Raw genomic sequence first — 23,729 nt, 5'->3', positions numbered from 1 at the left:
TTAGGATTTCCAATTAAAACATCTTGCCGTCTCTTTCATTTTCTTCACCTCTTTCAAATCCACCCCAACTTCGACCCAGCTAGTGAAGGAGTGGAAACCCATTTTGATATTTTCTCTTCTTGTTCCTCCTGTGACTGCTAAAGAAGTTGAGACCAGGGCACATCCCGTATAGGAAAATCCCATAGAGGAAGTAGGGAAGGTTTACAAGTTCCCACTTGCAGATTTTCCACCATACCGTTCCCTAAGTGGGAACTCCAGGAGTTTTCCACTTGCTTCATGGGACCTGACCATCTGCTCCATTAATAGAGTTTGTCAGAAAACCACCATGTTTCAATGGAATAAAAAATCCAAATTTTTCAATCTGCTCTGCAGCAGATCAAAATTCAGGATGCATTTTTCATAATCATTTCTGCAAAATATTTGTCCCTTTGTTTCCAGCAGAAAAAAATGTGATTTGAAAGTTTTTGACTAGTTCTATTCATTGCACTCTTTGTGTGCTATGTAACTCCCTGGGGTGGAGTGGTGATTCTAGCTTGGTTTTTCTTTTTCTTTTTTTTGGCAAGAGCATGCTGCTGTCGTTTCTGACCTGCCGTTTTGTTTAGGGAATCATAGAATATCAGGGTTGGAAGGGACCTCAGGAGGTTATCTAGTCCAATCTCCTGCTCAAAGCAGGACCAATCCCCACCTAAATCCCCAAATGGCTCCCTCAAGGATTGAACTCACAACCCCTCAAACCACTGAGCTATCCCTCCCCCCTAAAAGGTCATCAAATCCAGCCTTCACTAGCAGGACCAAGTACTGATTTTTGCTCCAGATCCCTAAGTGGCCCCTTCAAGGATTGAACTCACAACCCTGGGTTTAGCAGGCCAATGCTCAAACTGCTTCACTTATATGAGTTGAACAGACTCTGTGTAGGTATAACTCCCCCTTTGGGGTATGGAAAGTGGACAGCACTGACCCTAGCACCTGGTGCCACCTTCCCTGGGACCCCATTGAAACCCCTTTGCTGGGGCTCTGTGGGGTATTGTAGATGCAGGCTGTGGCTCAGTAAGGCTAAGCCAGGTTGACTTTGGTGGCTCATTAGCAGCCAGCCATGTTCTAAATTCTGCTGGATCAAAATAGCGTCAGATTGGTCAGTGCCTAGCATACAAAAGGACAATTGTTCCAAAGCTTATCTGCTTTAAGCATCATAGATCAAAACCGTTACCATAAAATATGTTGAAGAAAATGCTGAGCGTAAAGACGCATTGTTGATGGGAATCCTTTGGTGTGGGACTGTGATGGGCTGTTTCACTCTGTAATCGTTGCTGTCAGGTTTTTGAATCCTTCCTTAGGTATAAATCATTCTCAGAAACACAGTTAAGGATGGTGGCTAGTGAACACCACTACCTGGACCTTTTGCGTAGCGTTACAACTGGGGTTTGAGCCCCCATTGAACAGAGCACTTAAGCATGTGTAAAAATTTAAGCACATGAGTAATCTCATTGATTTCCAGCTCCCTACACGGTCCGACTCATGGTTTTAACTTTATACAAATGCTTTGCTCATTCACCATACTGCCAGCTCAACAGGTTGAAAACTTATGAGTCAGACCCCGCAAAAAAGCATGAGATTGGCTTAAAAATTAGGCTTCTTTAAAGTACATGTTGCCAAGCTTTTCTCCACAACTGGGAAGGGTAGTGTCACTGGGTCACTAATCCCTGTGCGCCTCCTTGTGGCCGGGCACCAGGCTGCAGCTGCTCTACCTCCGTTTCGCCAGCAGGATTTCCAGCCCACTCTGGTGGTTTATAGGCATAGCCCAGCTCTCTGACCAGGTCACTACGAAAGTTCATCCCCTTCCAGGGTAGCAGAAGTCACAGTCCCAAAGTCACAATTTCAAACCAAACACAAAATAAAGGCTTCCTTATCCCAACTGGGCTTAGTTCTCAGTCCCCACCCTTCCCTTCAAGTGGGACCTGCCTCCCATGGCCCCCCATTCCATAGCTTGGGTTAACAATCATCAGCAGGTCCCTGATAAACCCAAATAGTCTAGCAGCAAGCCTGCTTTCCCTCCAGGGAGGCTCTGACCAGCCACAGTCTTCCCTGGCTTCAGCCAAGTTTTTCTCCCCAACCAAGAGCAGCTGCTCTGCTCTCCTTCCCAACCAGCCACAACTGCCTGAGTCTTCCCTTTTCACCTCCTTCCCATAGGCCTGATACCCACTACAGGTGTAGCAGGTGAGGCTGATTGTGCTAACCATAGTTGTTAACCCTTTCCAGCCCATGTGGGGTTTGTATTCCCCATCACAGTTAGAAACGTCCTTAAAAATTAATGAAAATCGAGAAACACATGAATCCAGGACCTGGGGCTTTAGGGAAAACATCGAGTATGGCGAGGCTCACAATAAAATCATGAGAGCTGGCATACCTGGGAAGCCTAAATCCCCACATGTAACATATCACTTGCAGATAATGCTGGATTCTCATGACACGGTCTTTATTATAAGACATTTCCACAGTTTGTTTTGGCTCAGGGTGTATTTGTTGAACCATAGGCAAGCTGTCCTCTCATTTACACTGGATCAAACTCTGTGTGTGCACAAGATGTGAAAAATTCAGTGCTTTTATCCACCATTCTCAGCTGCTTAAAAATAAACAATGAAAGGTGGAGTTGTTTTGTGCTCCAAAATGAATGTTGAATTTCACAGGCAGAGTTTTATACTGTATTTCCATATGTCTATGGACCTGATCCTGCAAACATACACATAACTTTACTCTTACTTTTGATATTAAAGGGGCTTCTCACATGAGTAAAGTCACCTATTTGCCTAAGTGTTTGCAGGATCAGACCCTGAGACCCTCATCCCCGCTTTGGCCCCTTTATGCCAGGTAAAAGGGCCAGAGCAGCATAAAGGGGCCCTAGAAATCCCATATCCAATCAGGGAAGGATTCCCGGACTCAGACACTGTGGAAGAGAGCGCTAGATCTGCCTTCCAAGGACTCCCTCACAAGCCCTGATGTAGGGCAGGACTAGGGTACGAAGGGAGTGAGGCCTTAGCCTGCAGCACTAGGAAGTTGCTGTAACTTGTACAAATCCCAGGCTGCTGAAGTTACATCGTGGCCTGCTTAAGCCCCCCATGCAACCTGGGCCTGGGGGGACTGAACAATAGCTAAAAGTCAGTGTAGCCACCTTCCACCCAGGCTGCAAGTTCTGTGCTGCCTGAGGCCTAGCACAGCACCTGATGCCCTGTGTTTGGAAAGCGACATGCAGATTTGTGGTGCTAAATAAATGTTCCACAGTGATGATAATACTAAAACACAACCCAGCATTTCACCACCATTACGGTCAGGTGAATCTGGCACGGTGAAGAGTGGTGCAGCCAGCTGCCCCTCCACACTCACTCTGACAGTGTGTGCATTGTAATTCAGGTGTCTCAATATAAATACATGCAGCAGGTTGAAAACTGAAAATTTGGGGGCAGCATAAAACAAATGCAACTTAACATCAACATAAATACCAAGGGATTTGCGCTGGTTGGGAAGAGGTGAGGGGTAGAGGGCTTGCACGCAGAGGAGGAAGAAGGAGCAGTACTGCATAATTCAGAAGATCCAGCTACATAATTTGGGTCTCATTTGCCACATAATGTGTGGGTGGTGCCTTGCTTAAAATATGTCCAGTCATGTCTTTTCAACGGTGTACAATATTAGGAACTGGTTTTGGAGTGCCAGCTGCCAGTAGCGCTTTATGACTCATGGGAAAATAATGTCAATATTGCTACTAAAAGGCACTGATACCATCTCAGTTATTTAATAAACCCTTGTATTTCAGGGCAGGGCATTCCTGGGGGCAGTATTGCACTGGGGTTGCTGAACGTGCCGCACGTTGCACCTGCATTAGTTGTGCTAAAGTCCCTCAAAAATGCAACACCTATTTGGTTTTTAATAACCCAGGACTAAATCTTGAGGAACTCTAGGATTTGGCCCAATCCTTAACATTTATAGTCGCACTCTACAGATTGTTAACACTTTGGAAACATCACTTGACTTTAATACTCACAACAAGTGTAACACTAGTAAATGTTTCCAGGTCCTTTAGGCTGCTGATAAAAATACACAGCATCTAAGAAATGTTTCTGTGCAAATCCTCCATTTCAAAGCTCTACATGCTCCTGTGTATAGGATTATCAGAAAAATCTGTCATCTTCACAGCTTGAAGAATAGGCTCTGGACTGCGGGAGTGTACCAAGTCCATCACCATTACATATTTTCCTTTGGGGACCCGCTCCACCCCCAGCACCGTGAAGGGGCCACTCTCGTCCTGCAGCCGGGCTGAGCTGCCCCGGGCGCCCCTGGCTTCCACCACCAGCATCATGCCCTGCATCCCCACCACCGGAACCGCCAGAAGGCCCTGCCCGGCCTCCTCCCGTCCCAGCAGCCAGGGACCACCCGCGGCCCGCCGGCACAGCCTCAGCTGGGCGGCCAGCACCTTCACCGGCGGGCTGCGCGGCTCCCCTACCATGCTGCACCCAGCACGGCCCGGGCCCGACAAATGTTGTTATCCTTAGTTTACACATGGGGAGGGGAACGAGGCAGGGAGATTTATTGTCATTTATGTTACAGTAGCACCCAAAGGCTCAGATCAGAGCCCCCATATGCTGGACACTGCACAAACATGCTCCAAAGAGACAGTCTTTGCCTTACTTGATTTGCCCAAGAGAGTGTCAGCAACAGAGATAGGATTAGAACCCATGGGTTCCTGGCTTTTGGTCTTGGGTGCTGATCTCTGTGCAACACCTCATCATTAGTGACAAGATCAACCTTTCTCTTTAACGCACTCATCCTCACTCTAACAACTCCTCTGTGGGACGGTCAGGATGCTTGCTTCCTAAAGGATGATGTCAGCAAGAACACAAGTATATATTTAACACAGTACTATAAAATGAATATAGCATCAGCCTGGCCTGACAGCAAATTTCTCAGCATCCTCCTGCTGGAAGCATGGTATAGCTAAACTCATATGCCTGCCTGATGTCTACGCTTGAATTATCGCCAGAGCAGAGGGATTGCAAATGCTAACCTTGTCTTTGATCCTGTAAAGATTTAGGCACATGCCTAACTTTACACCCCCATGGGACTACTCATGTGAGCAAAATTAAGCACGGGTGTGAGTCTTTGCAGGGTTGTGGCTTTAGAGTACACATTGGGTTGCTTGTTTCGAAGCCTGAGCAAAGACTTGGTTACATGGTCTGGTCGTGCAGGCGTTTCCTATTCATTTCACACAGAGTGTTTGAACATGGGCTTGTGGCATGTGTTCATTTATCCAGCAATCCACATCTCGGTGATCCGAGATGCCACGTTCAATTTGTCTGACCTATTAAAAAAAGGCTAATTAAATTACACATGAAACTTGGGGTCTAAAGAGCACTGAAAATGAAACTCTCAGCAACACCCATAACTACAGCTGAACAGAGGGACGATGGATAGCGCGACGACGATTCACAGCATATGAGGCAGAGAGAAGCTGCACAAAACAATACGCTGCCCCCGGTGCTGATACTGCTGAGGCGAGGAGTTTTGCAGCTCTTGCATAAACTGTCATGAGATCCTGAAGTGCACGAGGAAATTAGGGTTCCATCAGGAACATTCATTCCCTGGAATCTTGACTGACTTGTTTGGAGAGCTGAGCAGCAGCACGACCTTCAGCTGTTCCAGGCTAACTCCAGGAGTGGGTGTTGCTGCCACAGCCAACAGGAATTACTACAGAGGGCAATGTGATTACTTAGGCTAGGTCTACACTGCAGCGGGGGTCCGACCTAAGATACGCAACTTCAGCTACGTGAATACCGTAGCTGAAGTTGCGTATTTTAGGTCGGCTTACCTAGCGGTGAGGACGCGGGAAAGTCGACCGCTGCCGCGCTGCCGCCGACTCCGCTGCCGCCTCCTGCCGAGGTGGATTTCCGGAGTCGACGGCAGAGCGATCAGGGATCGATTTTACCGTGTCTTCACTAGACGCGGTAAGTCGATCCCCGAAAAACCGATTGCTACCCGCCGGATCGGCGGGTAGTGAAGACAAAGCCTTAGCTTGTAAACTCTTTGTCTTTTTTTCTTCTGTGTTTGTACAGTGCCTGACACAATGGGGCCCTGGTCCATGACCGGAGCTCCTAGGTGCTACAGGAACACACACAATAATAATAATTAATCATATGGTCAGTCCAAGTAATCAAACAAAATTAAAGTGCACTGGATGACTTACGGGCAGCAGGGTGGATCCCAGATATGTTTTTTGCATTCTCATTACTTGCTCTGGGAGGACCCAGGGTACGTTATTGGTAGCATTATATCCCCAGGGCTAAGGTAAGATTTGAGGTGACCGTATTTCAAGAATGAGGAAAATGCAAGATTTACAAACCACACCATGACTCACACATGGAATATTTTATCTATCTCAGGTATTTAGTTGGCCCCTCGTACTGAAGAAACTGAGTGCCCCCCAGTATTTAATGCAGTTAACCCTCACAGCACCCCCTAGGAAGTATTGTTATCTGCACTTTACAGCTGGGGAACATCTGAGACACAGAGAGGCTGACCAAAGTCACACAGGAAGTCTGTGGTGGAATAAGGAATTGAATTCAGGGCTCCCAAGTCCTAGCCTGGTGCCTAACCACTAGGCCATCCTTCCTCACATCTTCCATGCTTCAATTAGACCTACTCTCCCAGGCAATTACCCCTCCCCCACTCGTATATAAATCCTTCTTCAAAACCCACCTTCTGCCATGGTGCTACAAGAAATGAATTAGCTAAGACACTTATTTATGCTATTTTAAAAAATCTCTTTGCTCCACCATGTTATACACTAGCCTTTGCTATGTAGCTTTACATCTTTATTGGTGCAACCTCTTTCTTCCCCGCTCCACTGTTTTGTTACCTATTGGAAATTTGATTGTAAACTCTTTGAGTCAGAGGCCAAATTTCCAATGTATACCATGGGGACTGGAGGGAGGGGGCTAGTACACTTTGGGACTCTGAAATAATTAACAATTAATTAATTAATTAATATAAGATATGAAGAAGAAACACTCTTTAGGGGTTGGTGTACGAATGGAATCTCTTCTCGTTGTGAAGCCTAGTAATCATGGAATGGGGAGGATGTGAAATGTCCTCTTCTATTAAGCATGCCAGCCAGAGACGGGGTTTTCCAGGGCAGACAAAGAAGCTGCCTCCAGTTAAATACGTCCGGTTTATGGGTTTTGATGGTGATTATGAGAAATGTTCTTTATTTGAATGAGGAACAATCACTATCTAAAACTGTCATTTTATGATGCCTCCCCTCCCCACTGTACTTGGGACTGGAATATCTCGTATCATAATAATTCTCTGCTCTTTGCCCCTCTCCCCCACCATGCCATAAGCATTTTAGCACTTCTGTAGGCCTGGATGTACTCTATGACAGCACTGGGCCAATTCCTATGAGACAAACAATGTGTTGAAAGATGAGAAATTAAACAGGTGGGGAATTTGATACCAGAAGGATCCTGGACCCGTTATTATATTACCAAGATCATTTTATTCATTTGCATCCAAAAGTGCAAGTACAAAAAAGCTTGGGATAGGTGCTCTACTCAGCACAGGTGGACAGTTACAGTGCCTTGATTTTGTGCTGCCTGGCACAGCTTCTGTTAGAGCAACCTAGGAGCTGCTCTAACATATGGCATTGGGGGAAGGTCCCCCAGTGAAAGATTGGCATGGTAGAGCACAGCTCTCTTATGCTTCTTTCCTCCCCTGCCATTTCCCCTGTGCTGGGCAGGAGAGGACACAGAAGCCATTTACTCCAGCAGGGAGGTCCCCTCTGTTTAAAGTAAAGCAGATGCTTAAGTGCTCTGTTGAATTGGGACCTATAGAAAAATCCACTAAGGTCTTTCTTGTGCCAATCTGTTTACCTGGAGGCACTCACATACTACAATGAGAGGTGCCAGTTAAAGCTGGTCACGAAAACATTTATTTTTTTCTACCAAAAAAAAAAAAGGTCAACCAAAAGGAAAACCAGAACTCCTCCTCCCCCCCCCCCCCGGTCCAATGTCTGCAACCAAAAGTTTCTGTGTAAAACAAACAAACAAAAAAGGGTGAGGGTGTTTTTTACAGGAACCCCAAAACTTAAATTTTTTTGAGAAATCTGTTTCATCGAAAAGTCATTTTCCATCAGGAAGACGTATCAGCAGAAAATTTCTAAGCAGATTTAGTGCCAGTTCCAAAGCTAAGATGGATGTGATGAGGATAAATACACGAAAGAATGTGAGGCTCTGGTAATAGAGGCCATATAAGTCCCTTAGATAGATTAACTGGAAGTCCAGAGTTTAAAATGTGTTTGACTTTAGTGCAATAAAATCTAAAAGGAAGCAAGAAAACAAAAAGGGAAATATGATCATTAACCCATAGTGCTGGTAGAAAGAGTGTCAGATTTGTCTGCCTGAATTTAACTGAACTCTTCGGGGCCGTCTTTTACGTGCCTGTAAAGCACTGTTGACATGTACAGTGCTCGATAAATAAATAATACATAGTAATCATGTTTAATAAAATATGCTGGGTGGTGTATTTTTTTAATATTGGATTGTTCCTGACAATTCAGAGATTTGATTTATTTCTTTAGGGTCAGAATGAGAAATAATATATCAAGGTTGTGTCGCTTGTCTGTCTGAAAAACATGCATAAGTCATCCAAAGTTGGCATTAGTCATACGTCCATGGATTTTTAAGGCCAGAAGGAACCATTTTGATCATCTAATCTGGCTTCCTGCGTAACACAGGCCACAGAATTGCACCCAGGAAGTCCTGAATGAAACCCCATAACTTCTGGTTGAACCAGAGCACATTATTTAGAAAGAGATCCCACCTTGGTATAAAGCCATCAAGGAATGCAGCAGCCCTAGGTAAATTGTGCCAACGGTTAGTTACCTTCTCCATTAAGTTTTCACTTTTTTTAAAATGTAGCTTCTAGCCATTGAATCATACTATGTGTTTGTGTGCTAGATTAACATCCTCCACTATTAGAAATATTTTCCTGGACTAGGTATGTGTACAGCCTCACCAAGTCATCTCTTTACTATCTCTTAGATAAACTAAACAGATTGAGCTGTTTTAATCTCTCCCTGCAATGCAGATTTTCAGAGCACGAATTTCTTTTCTGGGCTCTTTTCTGAATCCTGTCCAATTTTAAGCAACCTTTAAAAGTGTGGACACCAGAACTGGACACAGTATTCCAGTAATGGCCTCACTAATGCCTCATACAGAGGCAATACCACTTCCCTACTCTTACTTGATATTCCCCTTATACACCTCTACCCCGATATAACGCTGTCCTCGGAAGCCAAAAAATCTTACCGCGTTATAGGTGAAACCGCGTTATATCGAACTTGCTTTGATCCGCCAGAGTGCGCGCCCCCGCCCCCCCGGAGCGCTGCTTTACCGCGTTATATCCGAATTCATGTTATATCGGGCCGCATTATATCGGGGTAGAGGTGTACATCGAAGGATCATGTTAGCCCTCTTAGCCACAGAATCACACTACCGTTGATTAAACACTATGACCCTGAAGTCCTTTTCACAATCAGTGCTTTCTAGGACACAGTTCCCCATTTTGTGAGGGTGACCGACAGTCTTTGCTCCTAGATATGTGACTTAGCCTTTGGCTTTATTAAAATGCACATTCAAATGAACCTACCATACCAAGTGATCCAGATCATTCTGTATAATTAACCTGCCTCTTTTCTTATTCACCAATTCACCAGTCTTTGTGGTATCTGCAGACTTTGCCGGGAATGGTTTTGTATTTTCATACAAATCATTGATAAAGATATATTGAATAGCACTGGGCCAAGAACAGGTCCCTGCAGGACCCATCTAGAAACACTCTAGTTGATGACAGTTCTCCATTAGCAATTTCATTTGGAGATTTTTAGCAAACCTGGTGTTTAGAAAGTGATCTCCTCTGGGGTGAAATTCACCTTATAAGGAGGCCACCCCAAAATCCATGCAGAGGGTTAACACAAAGACGTGTGCTAGGACTCTGCACGGGGTGAATTTCACCATCTCTGAATGTTCTGATCACCCATGTGCACGAGTCTTTGGAAATGCAAAATTTGCACATACTCAAAAGAAAGGTGGGTTGAAACCACTTTGAAAATAAGGCTAGAATGACCAGACGTCCCGTTTTTAAAAGGGACAGTCCCTTCTCACCAGCCACCCGCCCACAAGTGGTGAGTGGTGGGGTCCAGTGGAAAACAATGGGGATGGGTGTGCAAGGCCGGTGGAAGGGCAAAGCTGAAGCATGCGGGGTTGGCCGCTCCCCCTGCTGGTCCGTCAGCGCAGCCCCTGCTGCGTTCCGGCTCTCTGCCAGCAGGGCCTCGCCCACTGTCGTATTTCCTGCCGGCACTGGCTGTGAGCTGCAGCACCCGGTGAGTGCGGGCAGGTGCCAGGCAGCGGCCAGTTACGTGTCGCCTCCACTGCTCACCCTTTACTTGCTCCCTCTCTCACTGTCCTCTCCCTGCTTTGCCCCTTCACCCTCCCAGCCCTGCTTCTCCTCCATATGCCCCCCGGCGGGGAGCCTCCCACTCCCAGCACTGTGCGGAGAACCAGCCCCTGGTCGGAGTGCTCAGCTCACCAACAGCCTGGCCGGCAGGCTCCTCCCTTCCCCCGCTACCTCTGGCTGGCGGTGCTCCAGGAAGGCCCAAGACCCTCGAGCCCAGGGTGCTGGCCAGGAGGAGCCGAGCCCTGCATGTGCCAAAGCCCTGGACAGCGCTGGCAGGGGGAAGCCTCTGCCCCTCAGCTAAGTTCTGGAGTGGTGGTGCGGGGAAGCGATTTCCAGCCTGTTCGCGCCCTGACCCTGCAGGCTCCACAGCAGCCCTCAGGCTGGGGCTTAGCGCCATCTCCCCCCCGCCACCCCACTGCCCTGGGTCCTGCCCCCAGGGAGTGCAGGGCTGCTTAGTCCCACTTTTTAAAAAAAATTCAAAGCTTTTTGAAAAAGGTTGGTGTGAAATTAATACGCTTGAAAAGTTCAGTGTTGACCACTTTGGAAACTGAAACTAGAGCTGTGTGGATAATGAACATTCCATTTCGCAAATGATTTCGAGATTTCAAAATTTGGTTTTGTCCCAAACTGGAACAAAACCTGAAAACTTTGAAATCCTCCGTGAAAGAAAATTCTGAAAACAATTTTAGATTCAGGTAGACTGAATTTTCAAGGTTTCAACAAAATTGATTTTGACTTTTCATTTCACAATATACTGTATAATATAATACATTTAAAACTTTTCAAAATGAAACATCAAAACGTTTCATTCCAGAAATGTCAAAATGGGACATTTTGATATTGTTGGAACATTTTTTTCCTTGCTTTGTTCCAAAACAAAACTCTGGCAAAACTAGAGTTATAGATCTGATTTTGTAAAGCATTTCCGTTTCAATGGAACTGCATACGCCCATGAAATATGGGTCCATCAAAGTTTCTCCAACTAGCTCTGACTGAAACCCTCTGTCTATCCAGAGGACAGGTTATGCAAATGTTTGGTTGGTTGGTTTGCTTACATTTTAAACCCTTTATATGAAACTTCTTTGAAAATGAGTTTGATCTTGGGAGGAACAGGAGTCAGAAAGATCAATGTGGAGGGAACAGAATGCTGAATTTTTTTTCTATCAAATCTTCTCCATCCAATCCCCTACATCAATGGGCAAGTCCTTCAGCAGAAAACAGAGAAACACATGTGTCCAGCTTTCGATTGATGTGTTGTGTGGGTAGACATAGGCAAGCCAGTGAGGGCTTGATCCCTGAAATCAATGGAAATTCCTTTTAATGGCTTCTCCCGAGTCTCTGCTGCTTTTCATTTTACATCTGTGCAAGGCGTGTCTGTATATAGTGGTACCAACTCAGAGTGGTAGGTAGCACTTTACAGCCACTCTGCACAGGTCTGAGCGACTGCATAAGGTACAAATGAACTGAGAATCCCGATTTCTCCTTCTGTAAAGTGGGGATAACGCTCACAGGACTCATCGTCCCAGCCTGGCTGTGAGAATGAATGGGGTTAAAGTATGCCAAACTCAGAAGTGCTGAGGATGAGGATTATTAGATGTCCACTAGAAATTCACTTGGTCCCATTTACCGTTAGGGACTGGATTTTAGCAATTAGATACTGTGGTGGCAGATGCTATAGAAATGACATAGACAGACACACAGCAATCTACCTAATGAATTACACAGAAAGAACAACACTACCCACCTCTCCCTCCCAAACTACTGGGCTATGTTTGAAATCCAGATCCAAATCTTACAGCTGGAGCCCATCTCTGTTTACAGTCCAGAAATGAAATCTACTGTCTCCCAGAGAGCCGGTGTGGTCCAGCGGTCTTCTTGACAAGTGGGAAATTTGTAATCCACCCCGACAATTCCATGACTTTTGATCTTTGACCCCTCGTTGGCCACATTTATTTGTAACCAAAGGAAAAGCAAAGGCATTTTGTTTCCCACTGGACTACTGTAGCACACAGGCAGATTAGCTTTCGCTTTGTGCTTGTAGTTACAGCCCTTGCAGCCCACACAGACTGTGGCAGAGTTTATTGTTAGAAGCCAAATGGGTGCCAAAGATAAGCTTTCTCTAAAGAACATCCTCTTTGATCCTGTCCTTCCGCCAATGGCATGTTAATAAAATAAACTCGGCTGTGCACGGGCTGTGTGTATTGCACGTTTCTTCCACCTAGCCAACTTTCCCCCAAACCTTTTTTATTCCAATCAATCATGTGGCTGAGTTATGGGGTTCCAGTCAGTGGGGGTTGATTTAATTGCAGTTTTAGGGACTGTGAGAAAGCAGAATTAATGCCATATGTTTTCAGGCTTTGGGACCATCACGTGATCTCGCCTTCAGTTTTGGCTGGAATTCAAACATCACAGTGAATGTTCAGGTTCCTCGGTGCTTCAGATTGTAGCAGGACTTGACTCCGTTCTCTGGTGGGTTTTCCAGGGGTGGGAGGCTGAGGGAAGTCAAGCTGCAGTCTGGGGTCCATACTTGCAGTGGCAAAGCATAGTACTCCAGATGGAGAGTGCCATGTCTCCTTCCTGACTGCACTCCAAATATAAGGTGCTTCAGCAAAGAAAAACGAGGTGGAAACATGTGAAAGGGGGAAAAGATTGAAAAGAGAAATAAAACACTCAGCTTCTCAGTGTATGTTGTGTGCTTTTCATGGAGCCATTCCAAAAGGGCAGTCATTTACCTCACACTCCCCCCATCTTAGTGGTCTTTGAGTGCTTTCCAGCAGTGCGTTCAGTGACGTGCCTGGAATATGTCAGGCGTGATACCCTCTCCATTCCTTTCCCCAGAGGGAAGGCTGGGATCAGATTTTGTTGCAATGTGCGGTGAGTGGGCATTCGTGAAGGTGAGCTCGAAAGAGACACCCTGCTCCACAGCAGAAAGGGACAAGGGTTGAGGTGGTTTAGTTTCTGAAGGGGTGAGTTTCGCAGTCATGGACCAGCTCCTGAGAAAATGACCTTGGAAACTGTACATCCCTTCTGATTGTACTTCAGCACCTTACCCCACTGTTGACTTTAGGGGTTGAGAACTGGGCCCAATGCTGAAGTCCTCACTAGAAGACAGATTGTGCCTCCTAGCTCCAAGTGCAAAACTGCCCTCTCCCTGGGGAGAGGTGCAAAGAGGCACTGTCCCCTCTCTCCTTTTCCAGGACCCCATGGCGAGCACTCCGCAGAGTCAGGGTTCACACAGGGAGAAGGGGAAGGAGGCATGATGAGTGGAGTGGAGACTGGGCAACCCCACCTTGGCTGGAGACATGGTTGGGGGGACCTTCAGCCCCACTGAGATGACCTAGAAAGCTAATACAGCCTCTGGCTGTACTGCTTGTCTCACAGAGGCCCCTTGACTGTAGGGATACCGGGGAAGCCACGGCCAAGGGTGTCCATAGTAACATGACTCCAATGGAGCCACACTGTCAGTTCTGTCTGGGGATCCTTGGGTTGTGGGTGGACCCTACAGCTCGTTCTCAGAGGAAAGGCAAACCCTCTCTTTCCAAGCCACACCGCCACCCTGAGGGAACAGTCAGGGAGTAAGTCCGTGAGGGGATCCTCACAGATTGCCTTCTCCAGAGCCCCCTCTCATGGGGTTTATCACTAGATGGTTCGATCTGGGCCCGGGAAAGTAAAAATTAAGGAGTGAATAAAATGAGTGAAATGAGTAAAAACTGACCTCAGGGTTTGACTCACTGCCATTGATGAAATGGAAGCAGGAGAAGGCCCTCAGTCATAGAAGTGTAGAGCTGGAAGGGACCTTGAGGGGTCATCAAGTCCACCCCCTACTCTGAGGCTAAGTAAATCTAGACCATCCCTGAAAGGTGTTTGTGCAATGATGAGAATTCCACAGCCTCCCTTGGAAGCCTATTCCAGAGCTTAACCACCTTTATAATTAGAATTTTTTTCCTCATATCTAAATTTGCTCCCTAGCTGCAAATTAAGCCCATGACTTCCTGTCCTACCTTCAGTGGACATGGAGAACAATTGATCACTGTCCTCTTTATAACAGCCCTTAACAAACGCAATAGTCTACATCCAAGTCCTATTTATGTCAATAGTAAAATTCTTATTGACTTCAATGAGGCCATGATTTGAACCAAGGCCTGTCACTTGGTCAGTATATAACATTTCAGCTCAGCATTTCCTTTCTGTGAAGCCATGGGATATGTACTGGCTTGCCACACTGAGTACCCCCTGCCTAGGAAGAATGGGCCAGTGGATAGGGCATCAGCCTGGGACTTGGAAGGGTGGGGAGTAATTCCCAGCTTTGCCACAGACTTCCTGTGTGACCCTGGGGAAGTCACTTAGCATCTCTCTGCCTCAATTCCCCATCCGTAAAATGGGGGTGATAGCACATCCCTCCCTCCTAGGGTGTTACAGATTGGAAAATGTTTGGATGCTGTGCTGCTGGGGACACTAACAATCTTCTTTGCCTTCTGACCCTTCATGTCACACAAAACCTAAGCCAAGCTAAAGTCCCTCTCCACTCACTTTCTAATGTTTGTATTATAGCAGCACCTAGAAGTCCCAAGCAAGATCTTGTGCTAGGTGCTGTACAGACAGAGTGAGAGACTGTCCCTTCCTTCAGAAACGTATAATTCCAGACTGACAAAGGATGCGCTATAGGAAGTATTATTATCCCCATTTTACAGCCGGGGAACTGAGCCACAGAGAAAATAAGTGGCCAGAGTTACACAGCAAAGCTGTGACTGGATCCCAGCTCTTCTGAGGCCTAGGCCTGTGCCTTAGCCACAAGACCATCCTTCCTCTTCCTTTAGTGTAGTCACATCTTCAGTGAGCTTATGTTTTTCCTGCTGAACTAGTCATTGGCCTTTAACTGTGAATCTTTGATAGCACCAGGCCCGTCTTTATTTGAACAACCATGTAGTGGGGGGAAATTCAGTCACCACTCCAGCCTCTTTCCATTTGCTCCTAACTCTTGTGTTGGAGCACACATTGCATCCTCCCAGGTGGACAGGCCACATCGCATCCTCCCAGGTGGACAGGCCACAAAGTGCACGGAGAGAGTCCCGAATGGATCGCATTTCTTTTTAAAGGGGGAATATTTGTGGCTGACCAACTGTCTTGAGTGTTGGTCATCCCTTTCCCATTGCCTTCCCCGTCGTCCCCCAAAGAGCTACTGTGCAAACCAGTGGCTCCTCACAGGGTGCAGCTTGAGGCTTCTGGCTGGTTGGGAGCCAGTGAGGGGGACTATGCCTAGCTAACTGGGACACAGCGTTCTCCCTGATCGGCCCCAGTTCAGGATGTGACTTACTGTGGGAAAAAGACATTAAAAACCAGAGCAGAAGCTCCAGTTGTCTTGGAAAGATACTGGCACTAAATGATAATCAGTCACTTACGGCACCACTTTGTTACATGGTTTTTGGTTGTCAGGCTGCACGAGCAAGTTGTGAAATACTGGAGGGGTCCCACGGCAGCTGCTCTCTGCACGGCAGGAGACTCTGCAGCACTATCTACATTCCAGAGTGGAAAAGACCTTTCTTCATTGCATTCCACTGAGCATCCGCCATGTGTCCCTCTGGCCGGACTCCCTCCTGCCCTCCCCCAACTTCTCTTGACAGAAGTGCAGATGTTCTGTAATGCAAGGATGGGATCTTCTCCACAAGGGAGAGTTACCCTAAGCACCTACCTCAACAAAAACATGGTCTGAAGAGGAGATGGTATCCCCATACAGTGTCAATGGGCCAGATCCCCAGCTGGTGTAAATCAGCAGAGCTACAATGACTTCAGTGGAGCGATGCTGACTGACATCAGCTGGGGACCTGGTTAGCTATCCTGCTATTTATAAGCCATCCAGCTTTGTAGTATCTGGGTACCTTTGAGTTGATCTGACTTGACTCCTTGGATCCAGCACTAACTGGGAGGTACTGCGCTCTGGTCCTGGCCCAGCTAGATAGTATGTAGGGAGCCATCCATTCTTATTGTAATAATGAGCCTCTTTAAATAAAATAAAATTAATGGAGATATCCTATCTCCAGAAGGGACCCTGAAAGGTCATTGAGTCCAGCTCCCTGCCTTCACTAACAGGACCAAGTACTGATTTTGCCCCAGATCCCTAAGTGGCCCCCCTCACGGATTGAATTTATGACCCTGGGTTTAGCAGGCTAATGTGCAAACCACTGAGCTATCCCTCCCCTCTCTTTATAACAGCTTGATGTGGGTCCTTCCAGAGGCTATCCAGTGCAGGGTGTGGGGATGTTCCAACCCTGAAGCCTGTAGAGCGGGGGGGGGGGGGGGGGAAATGCAGTCCCTGTCTATCCTGGGGATATTTATAGCAGTGCAGAACCCCTAGTGTAGATGTGCTGAACCACTGCCATGTAAACCTCTCGGACATCAGCTACACCGGTACCAGTATCCCCAGCATAGACACACATTAATCTTATAACCTTATGCTGGGGGTAATGTGTTTTGAAAGAATTTTTTTATTTTAAACTTCACCGCTGGTTAATATTCTTCACTTCTCACTGGCTAAGCTGCATTCTCACTTCTAATCTCTTGGGGAGGCAGTGTGGCCTAGTGGATAGCCCTCAGGACTCAGGTCACGCTGAGTTCTAGTCCTGGCTTTGCCCCTGGCCTGCTGGTTGACGGGTCAAGTCACAACACTCCTCTGTGCCTCAGTATCCCTATCTGTAAATGAAGATAATGATACTGACCTCCTTTGTAAAGTGCCCTGAGATCTATGGGTGAAAAGTGCTACATACGAGCTAGCTATTGTTCCATTTTCTTACCTGTCAGTTACTGTCACATTATTAATATTGTAGTTTCACACAAAGGCCCAAATTGCAATCAGGGCCCCATCGTGCAAGGCACTGTACAGCCATATAAGTGCATATCTCTGCCTGATATAACCTGTGTGTAACGTGTGCACTCAGCACTGTTCCAGCGATGGAGCACTTTGCAAGCATTCACTGATCCTGTAAGGCAGGTAAGTTACTATTCCCTTCATACAAGGCCGAGCCAGCATCAGTGCTGGGGGTAGGACTCTAGGGATCCTGGCTCCCAGTTCTGTGCTCACACCACTGGGCTATTTCCCTTCACGAGGCTGTGGATGTGCCAGCCGCCAGTGATGTAAAGTGAACAAAAATTATGTGTCATGGACTAACTGCAAGGGCAACACTGAAGAATTCAATGGGCCAGATTCTCAGCAGATGTAAATTGATGTAGCCCCAGTGCATTCAATGGACCTATGCTGATTTATACCAGCTGAGGATATGACCTGGTGTGTTTTTGATACTCTTCCCAATAGGGAGAAGGTGCTCTGACAACCTGTGAGGGAGCCAGCGCATGGAAGTCAGGGAGAGATTTTGAAGGAATGCAGGTTCCCAGTGGAACACAATACGAGTTAGAGACATCTTGGTATTTCTAGAGGGGGACGTGTGCTGATATAGCCTCAGGGTCTGAGCGGCAGCTGAGTATGGTGGGATGGGTTGGGGGCAGTGCATGTCGACCCACCCATCAGTGTCCTCCCGTAGTGTAGGTGTACACAGCAACGGCTACGCACAGCTGTGGAACTGCAGCTGTGACTGGGAACCAGCACCACCACTGCTCTGCACGCCAGCAGGGAAAATTCTTTCCCTTTCAACCCCAACAGATCTCCCACGCCAAGCCAGGCTTCGTGCAGTCAAGAGGACTTAGCCCACTGCAGCGTTAACTCGAGTTAGCTAGCCACAGGCTAACTCAAGAGAAGTAATTCTGCTAGCCGCCACTCTGTGACATAACGCCCAAGCGGCTCTGTCCCCACTGGAGCTTCACTCACGCACATTGGGGCACCATGGTTCTTTGCTCCACTGTAAATCCACTCTATGAGTTCTTTCCCAGTGAATTGTGGGAGAACTTGTCTCTTCTTTCTGGGCACATGGGGGAATGGTGGGATGGCTAGTCTGCATCCACTCTCTAGGGTGGTCATATTCGCAGCTGATGAGCTGTGCTAATTTGAGCTTTAGCCTGCACCCCCGGGGGGTCAGCACCACCACACAAAGGTTTTTGTGTGTGGACAGGAATGGAGTTAGGGACAATGCTCAAGTTATGACTCAAGTTAACTTTGCAGTGAGGACAAGCCCAGAATGAATCTGTGCATGGACAGGGGCCAATATGGAGCTTGATTGTCAGATTGCTGAGCATCACGGGACCCCCGGAATACAATGGAAATTGTGGTGCTCAGCCCTTCTGAAAATCTGGTCCTAGCATGCCGCACCCTCTTCCTCAGGGTAAACACGCAGCAATCACTTCACCTGCAGCCATCTCTGGAACGGAGATGACAGCTGTTTAACGGCTCACCGCAACATGTGAACCAGGCAGCTGATGGGACTGAATAATGTGGATTCATAGATTCCAAGACCAGAAGGGACCATTGTGATCATCTAGTTTGATCTCCTGTATAATACAGGCCAGAGAACTTCCCCAAAATAATTCCTAGAGCATATGGCTGTGACCCAGCTGACTGTTAATGACAGGAGGCAGGGCCATGGGGTAGAAAGCAAGCAGCCCTTCTTTTCTTACCTCCTATTGTTAGAAGTTTGGAAGAAGAACATGACCCTGTCTTGTGGTGGTGCCAGCCAGGCTCCCCATCTCCTATTCTCAAATACTTTTGCTTTTATTCTAAAGCAGTGGTTCTCAACCACGGGTATGCAGAGGTCTTTCGGGGATACATCAACTCATCTAGATATTTGCCTGGTTTTACAACAGGCTACATAAAAAGCACTAGCAAAGTCAGTACCAACTAAAATGTCATACAGACAATGACTTGTTTATACTGCTCTATATACTATACGCTGAAATGTAAGTACAGTAATTATATTCCAATTGATTTATTTTAGAATTATATGGTAAAAATGAGAACGTCAGCAATTTCTCAGTACTAGTGAGCTGTGACACTTTTGTATTTTATGTCTGAGTTTGTAAGCAAGTAGTTTTTAAGTGAGGTGAAACTTGGGGTACGCAAAACAAATCAGACTCCTGCAAGGGGTACAGTAGTCTGGGAAGGTTGAGAGCCACTGTTCTAAAGCATGCAGAAAAAAACATGGCATTTGTAACTGGTGGAGGTGTTGGGAGACACACGTGGGTGCATGGATGTGTTTTCATACAGCATGTGCGATTAGATGAGCATGGGTTAGGGCATGGCTAATTAGGGCAATTAATCATCAGGACTGAACAACAGAAGGATTACTGCAACCAAGTCAGGTGTAGTAACTGGTTAGTGCATCTGTTAATGTGGAGTGCGGGGGTGGTGGTACAGTGGCTACTACAACTGCTTTGGGCAAAGAATCTAACATTTCTAGTTGCTTAGCTAGATTTTCCATGTCTGAGGATGAATGAGCCTGTTCTCGATGTCTCCATCCCTTCCACAAAATCAACTCATTCTTAAATTCATCCTACATCTGAAAAGTACCTGCACAGAGTGGGGAAATTGTGAATTGTATTAAAAGGATACTGTGAGTAATTGTTTCTGCCAGCTCTGAATGTGCATAGGCACCAAACTACTTTTAGTTCTTTGCAATGACTGCCATTCTCTCTCAGGCCTGGTCTACACTACCCGCCTGAATCGGCGGGTAGAAATCGACCTCTCGGGGATCGATTTATCGCGTCCTGTCAGGACGCGACAATCGATCCCCGAATCGACGCTCTTACTCCACCAGCAAAGGTGGGAGTAAGAGCCGTCGACGGGAAGCCGCGGAGGTCGATTTTGCCGCCGTCCTCACAGCGGGGTAAGTCGGCTGCGATACGTCGAATTCAGCTACGCTATTCGCGTAGCTGAATTTGCGTATCTTAAATCGACCCCCCCCCCCTGTAGTGTAGATGTAGCCTCTCTTTAAAACCAAACACAGGTTGTGTCATATGCCTGTTAGTACAAATGGCCAAAAGAAATTTGACGGAACAGTTTTCCATCCAAAAATACAGTTTCATCAAAACTGAAACGCTTTGCAGGAACTTGTCGATTTTGATGACACATTCAATGGGAAAAAATTAAAAGGAATCATTGTGACTTTTGTTTCATTTTGATAATGTTGAAATGTTTCTATAACTTTGTTTCAACTTTATCGTTTTGTTTGCTTTCTATATTTATATTTTAGTCAAATATTCCTGTAAATATATATATACACGTAATAGTTTTTATTCTATTATCATGTTTTGACATTATCAACATGAAACATTCTGTTGGTCCTGAATTGATTTTTTGTTAATAATTTTCGTTCTGTGGGAAATTCTGAAATGTCAACTTTTTGTTCAGTTTCGAATGACTTCGTTTGGAATGTTGGAATTTCCCACAGAAATTCACGAGGCCTGTTTTCCAGAGGTGCTGAGCATCTGCAGCTGCCACTGACTTCAACTGGAATTGAGACGCTCAGCACCTGTGAAAAATCAAACCCAAAGGGACCAATCTTGCTCCATTAGAGTCAATGAGGGTTTTGCCAGTGACTGTATTGGGCAGAGGAGTGAAATCTGCAATTCACACTTCTCCTTTCAATTACACACACACTGTGTCACAATAGCACTTAAAGAGACACTGCCAAGTTCAGTAGCTCAGCATGTGACCTACTTTTTCTTTCTGAATTGTTTACAAAGTCCACGTAATTCTTTGTGGGTTACACCGGTTTCAGGGCGTTCATCTTTTTTTTTTTTTAAATTACAGATGCTCAGCACTTCCCCGGCCCCACAACAAGAAAGGGGTGTGTGAGCTCAGAAGGAGAAGCATGTGGGCTCTATGTTCTGAGTCAACAGAGAAATAGAAGAGAGAGTAGTGCTCTCTCTCTCTCAGAGGCTTAGGCCTGGTCTACACTAGGAGCTTATATCGAATTTAGCGCCGTTACATCGAATTAACCCTGCACCCGTCCACACCAGGAAGCTACTTAGTTCGAAATAGAGCTCTTTTAAATTCGACTTCTGTAATCCTCGAAAACGAGAGGAGTAGCGCTAAATTCGAAATGGCAATATCGAATTAGGCTAGGTGTGGATGGAAATCGACGGTAATAGCTCCAGGAGCTATCCCACAGTGCACCACTCTGTTGACGCTCTGGACAGCAGTCTGAGCTCGGATGCTCTGACCAGCCACACAGGAAAAGCCCCGGGAAAATTTGAATTCCTTTTCCTGTCTGGCCACTTTGAATCTCATTTTCTGTTTGGACAGCGTGGAGAGCTCAGCAGCACTAGCAACGATGCAGAGCTCTCCAGCAGAGTTGGCCGTGCAATCTAATAGAAAGAGGGCCCCAGCATGGACTGATCGGGAGGTCTTGGATCTCATCGCTGTGTGGGGCGATGAGTCCGTGCTTTCAGAGCTGCGCTCCAAAAGAAGGAATGCAAAGATCTATGAGAAGATCTCTAAAGCCATGGCAGAGAGAGGATACAGCCGGGATGCAACGCAGTGCCGCGTGAAAATCAAGGAGCTGAGACAAGGCTACCAAAAAACCAAAGAGGCAAACCGATGCTCCGGATCCCAGCCCCACACATCACGTTTCTACGAGGCACTGCATTCCATCCTAGGTGCGGCCGCCACCACTACCCCACCAGTGACCGTGGACTCCGAGGATGGGATATTGTCCACGGCCGGTTCCTCCTCGGAAATGTTAGGTGACGGGGAAGATGAGGAAGGAGATGAGGAGGACGAGGTAGTCGACAGCGCTTGCACCGCTGATTTCAACGACAGCCAGGAGCTCTTCATCACCCTTACCGAGATCCCCTACCAACCGTCCACAGCCCTTACCCCGGACACCGAATCAGGGGAAGGATCAAGCAGTGAGTGCTTTAAACATCTAAACATTTCATTTTAACATAAGTGGAATATTTATATTGTTAAGAATGGGCTTTTCAGTCACTCAGTTAAACATAGAAACTTTTATTAATAACAAAACAGGAATAATAACTATATCAGTAATTTGTTGTTCATGATTTAGTTGGCTTAGTAAACTTTTTTCTACTAACTATGTATAGAAAATCAAGTACTGTCCGGATATTCATGATTAGTCCACAACACGGCCCCTCCACTCTGTAGTCCGTTATGCTCAACTTAAAGGAAAAGGCGGTCAATGTGCCCGGGAATGGACAGACAGTCCTCCTGTGATAGCTCCGCATAGCTCTCCTGGAGGTACCGCTCCAGCATGCGCACGAGGTTCAACGGCAGGGCAATCTTGTTTGGTCCCCCGTGGTAGCACACGTTCCCACGCCATGAGTCCATGAGGTAGTCGGGGATCAGTGCGCGGCACAGCATGGCGGCATATGGCCCAGGCCTCTGCATGCATTCACGCAGCATCCTTCCCCTCTCGGTCTCCGAGATCCTCATGAGGGTTATGTCACACATGACGCCCTGCTTTAAATTAGGGAGGGGAATGTTAGTATTTGGACTGCTTTACAGCCACGCGGTGGAGGCGGCAGAGGGGCAGCATACAGGGATCTTTCCCGGGGACAGCCGCGAGGTGGTGGGACAGGGGCAGAGCTCATGCTTCCCTGATTGCTGCCAGCAGAGAGTGGCCTTGCATTCAGTGCGAAAGGAGCCCAGTGCTACTATTACATGTTTAAGCTGCCACAAGTCTACGGCTTACCATGTTTTCCCGCAGCAGAAGTAGAGGTGTCCTGCAACGCTTCTCTGATCGCAACTGCAGGACCCCAGACACATAAGGCGAGGGCCGAAAATTCGACCTTGTCCTGAGTGCGCATGTGAAAGGTGCAGTGCATGGTGTTGTTCACAGAGAAAGACTATGCTCTTTGTTAGCAACTTCATTTATCTGTCTCAGGAATTTACTCCCTTTTTCCCATTCCAACAGACACATCTGCGACTGTCTCCCAACCCAGCCTGGCATCACACTCCCAGAGGCTAGCGCAGATTAGAAGAAGGAAGAGAAAAACTCGTGAAGACATGTTTTATGAACTTATGGAGTGCTCACGAGAGCAGGCAGCCCAGACGACACAGTGGAGGGAGAACTTGTCACAAATGCACAGAGCAGTCATGGAACGGGAGGAGAGGTGGCGCCAGGAGGACCAGCAGGCTACTCAAACCCTGCTTGGACTAATGAGGGAGCAAACGGAGACGCTCCGGCGCCTAGTGGATGTTCTGCAAGACCGGAGGCAGGAGGACAGAGCACTGCTGCTGTCTATCTCTAACCGCCCTCCCCCGCCACCAAGTCCCACACCCCCCTCACCAAAAGTACAAAGAAGGAGGGGCGGCAAGGGCCGTTAAAACT

At 46.9% G+C, this 23,729-nt stretch overlaps 1 protein-coding gene across 1 annotated transcript; it reads right to left on the bottom strand.

The window, feature by feature from the left end:
- Window positions 1-4,135: 4,135 nt before the first annotated feature.
- On the bottom strand, window positions 4,136-4,495 carry LOC135873867 (recQ-mediated genome instability protein 2-like). The gene has a single exon (XM_065398478.1). It carries the CDS (start codon window positions 4,493-4,495, stop codon window positions 4,136-4,138), a length of 360 nt encoding a protein of 119 aa, XP_065254550.1.
- Between the last annotated feature and the right edge of the window lie 19,234 nt (window positions 4,496-23,729).

This window comes from Emys orbicularis, chromosome 2, assembly GCF_028017835.1.
Source record: "Emys orbicularis isolate rEmyOrb1 chromosome 2, rEmyOrb1.hap1, whole genome shotgun sequence".
In the NCBI taxonomy this organism is placed as follows: Eukaryota; Metazoa; Chordata; order Testudines; family Emydidae; genus Emys; species Emys orbicularis.
Note: the sequence above shows the minus strand (reverse complement) of the source record. Positions and strands in the feature narration are given on the sequence as shown.

Bases quoted from the DNA above. Each gene is read 5' to 3' on its own strand.
- LOC135873867 (XM_065398478.1), bottom strand. From the start codon at position 4,495: ATGGTAGGGGAGCCGCGCAGCCCGCCGGTGAAGGTGCTGGCCGCCCAG.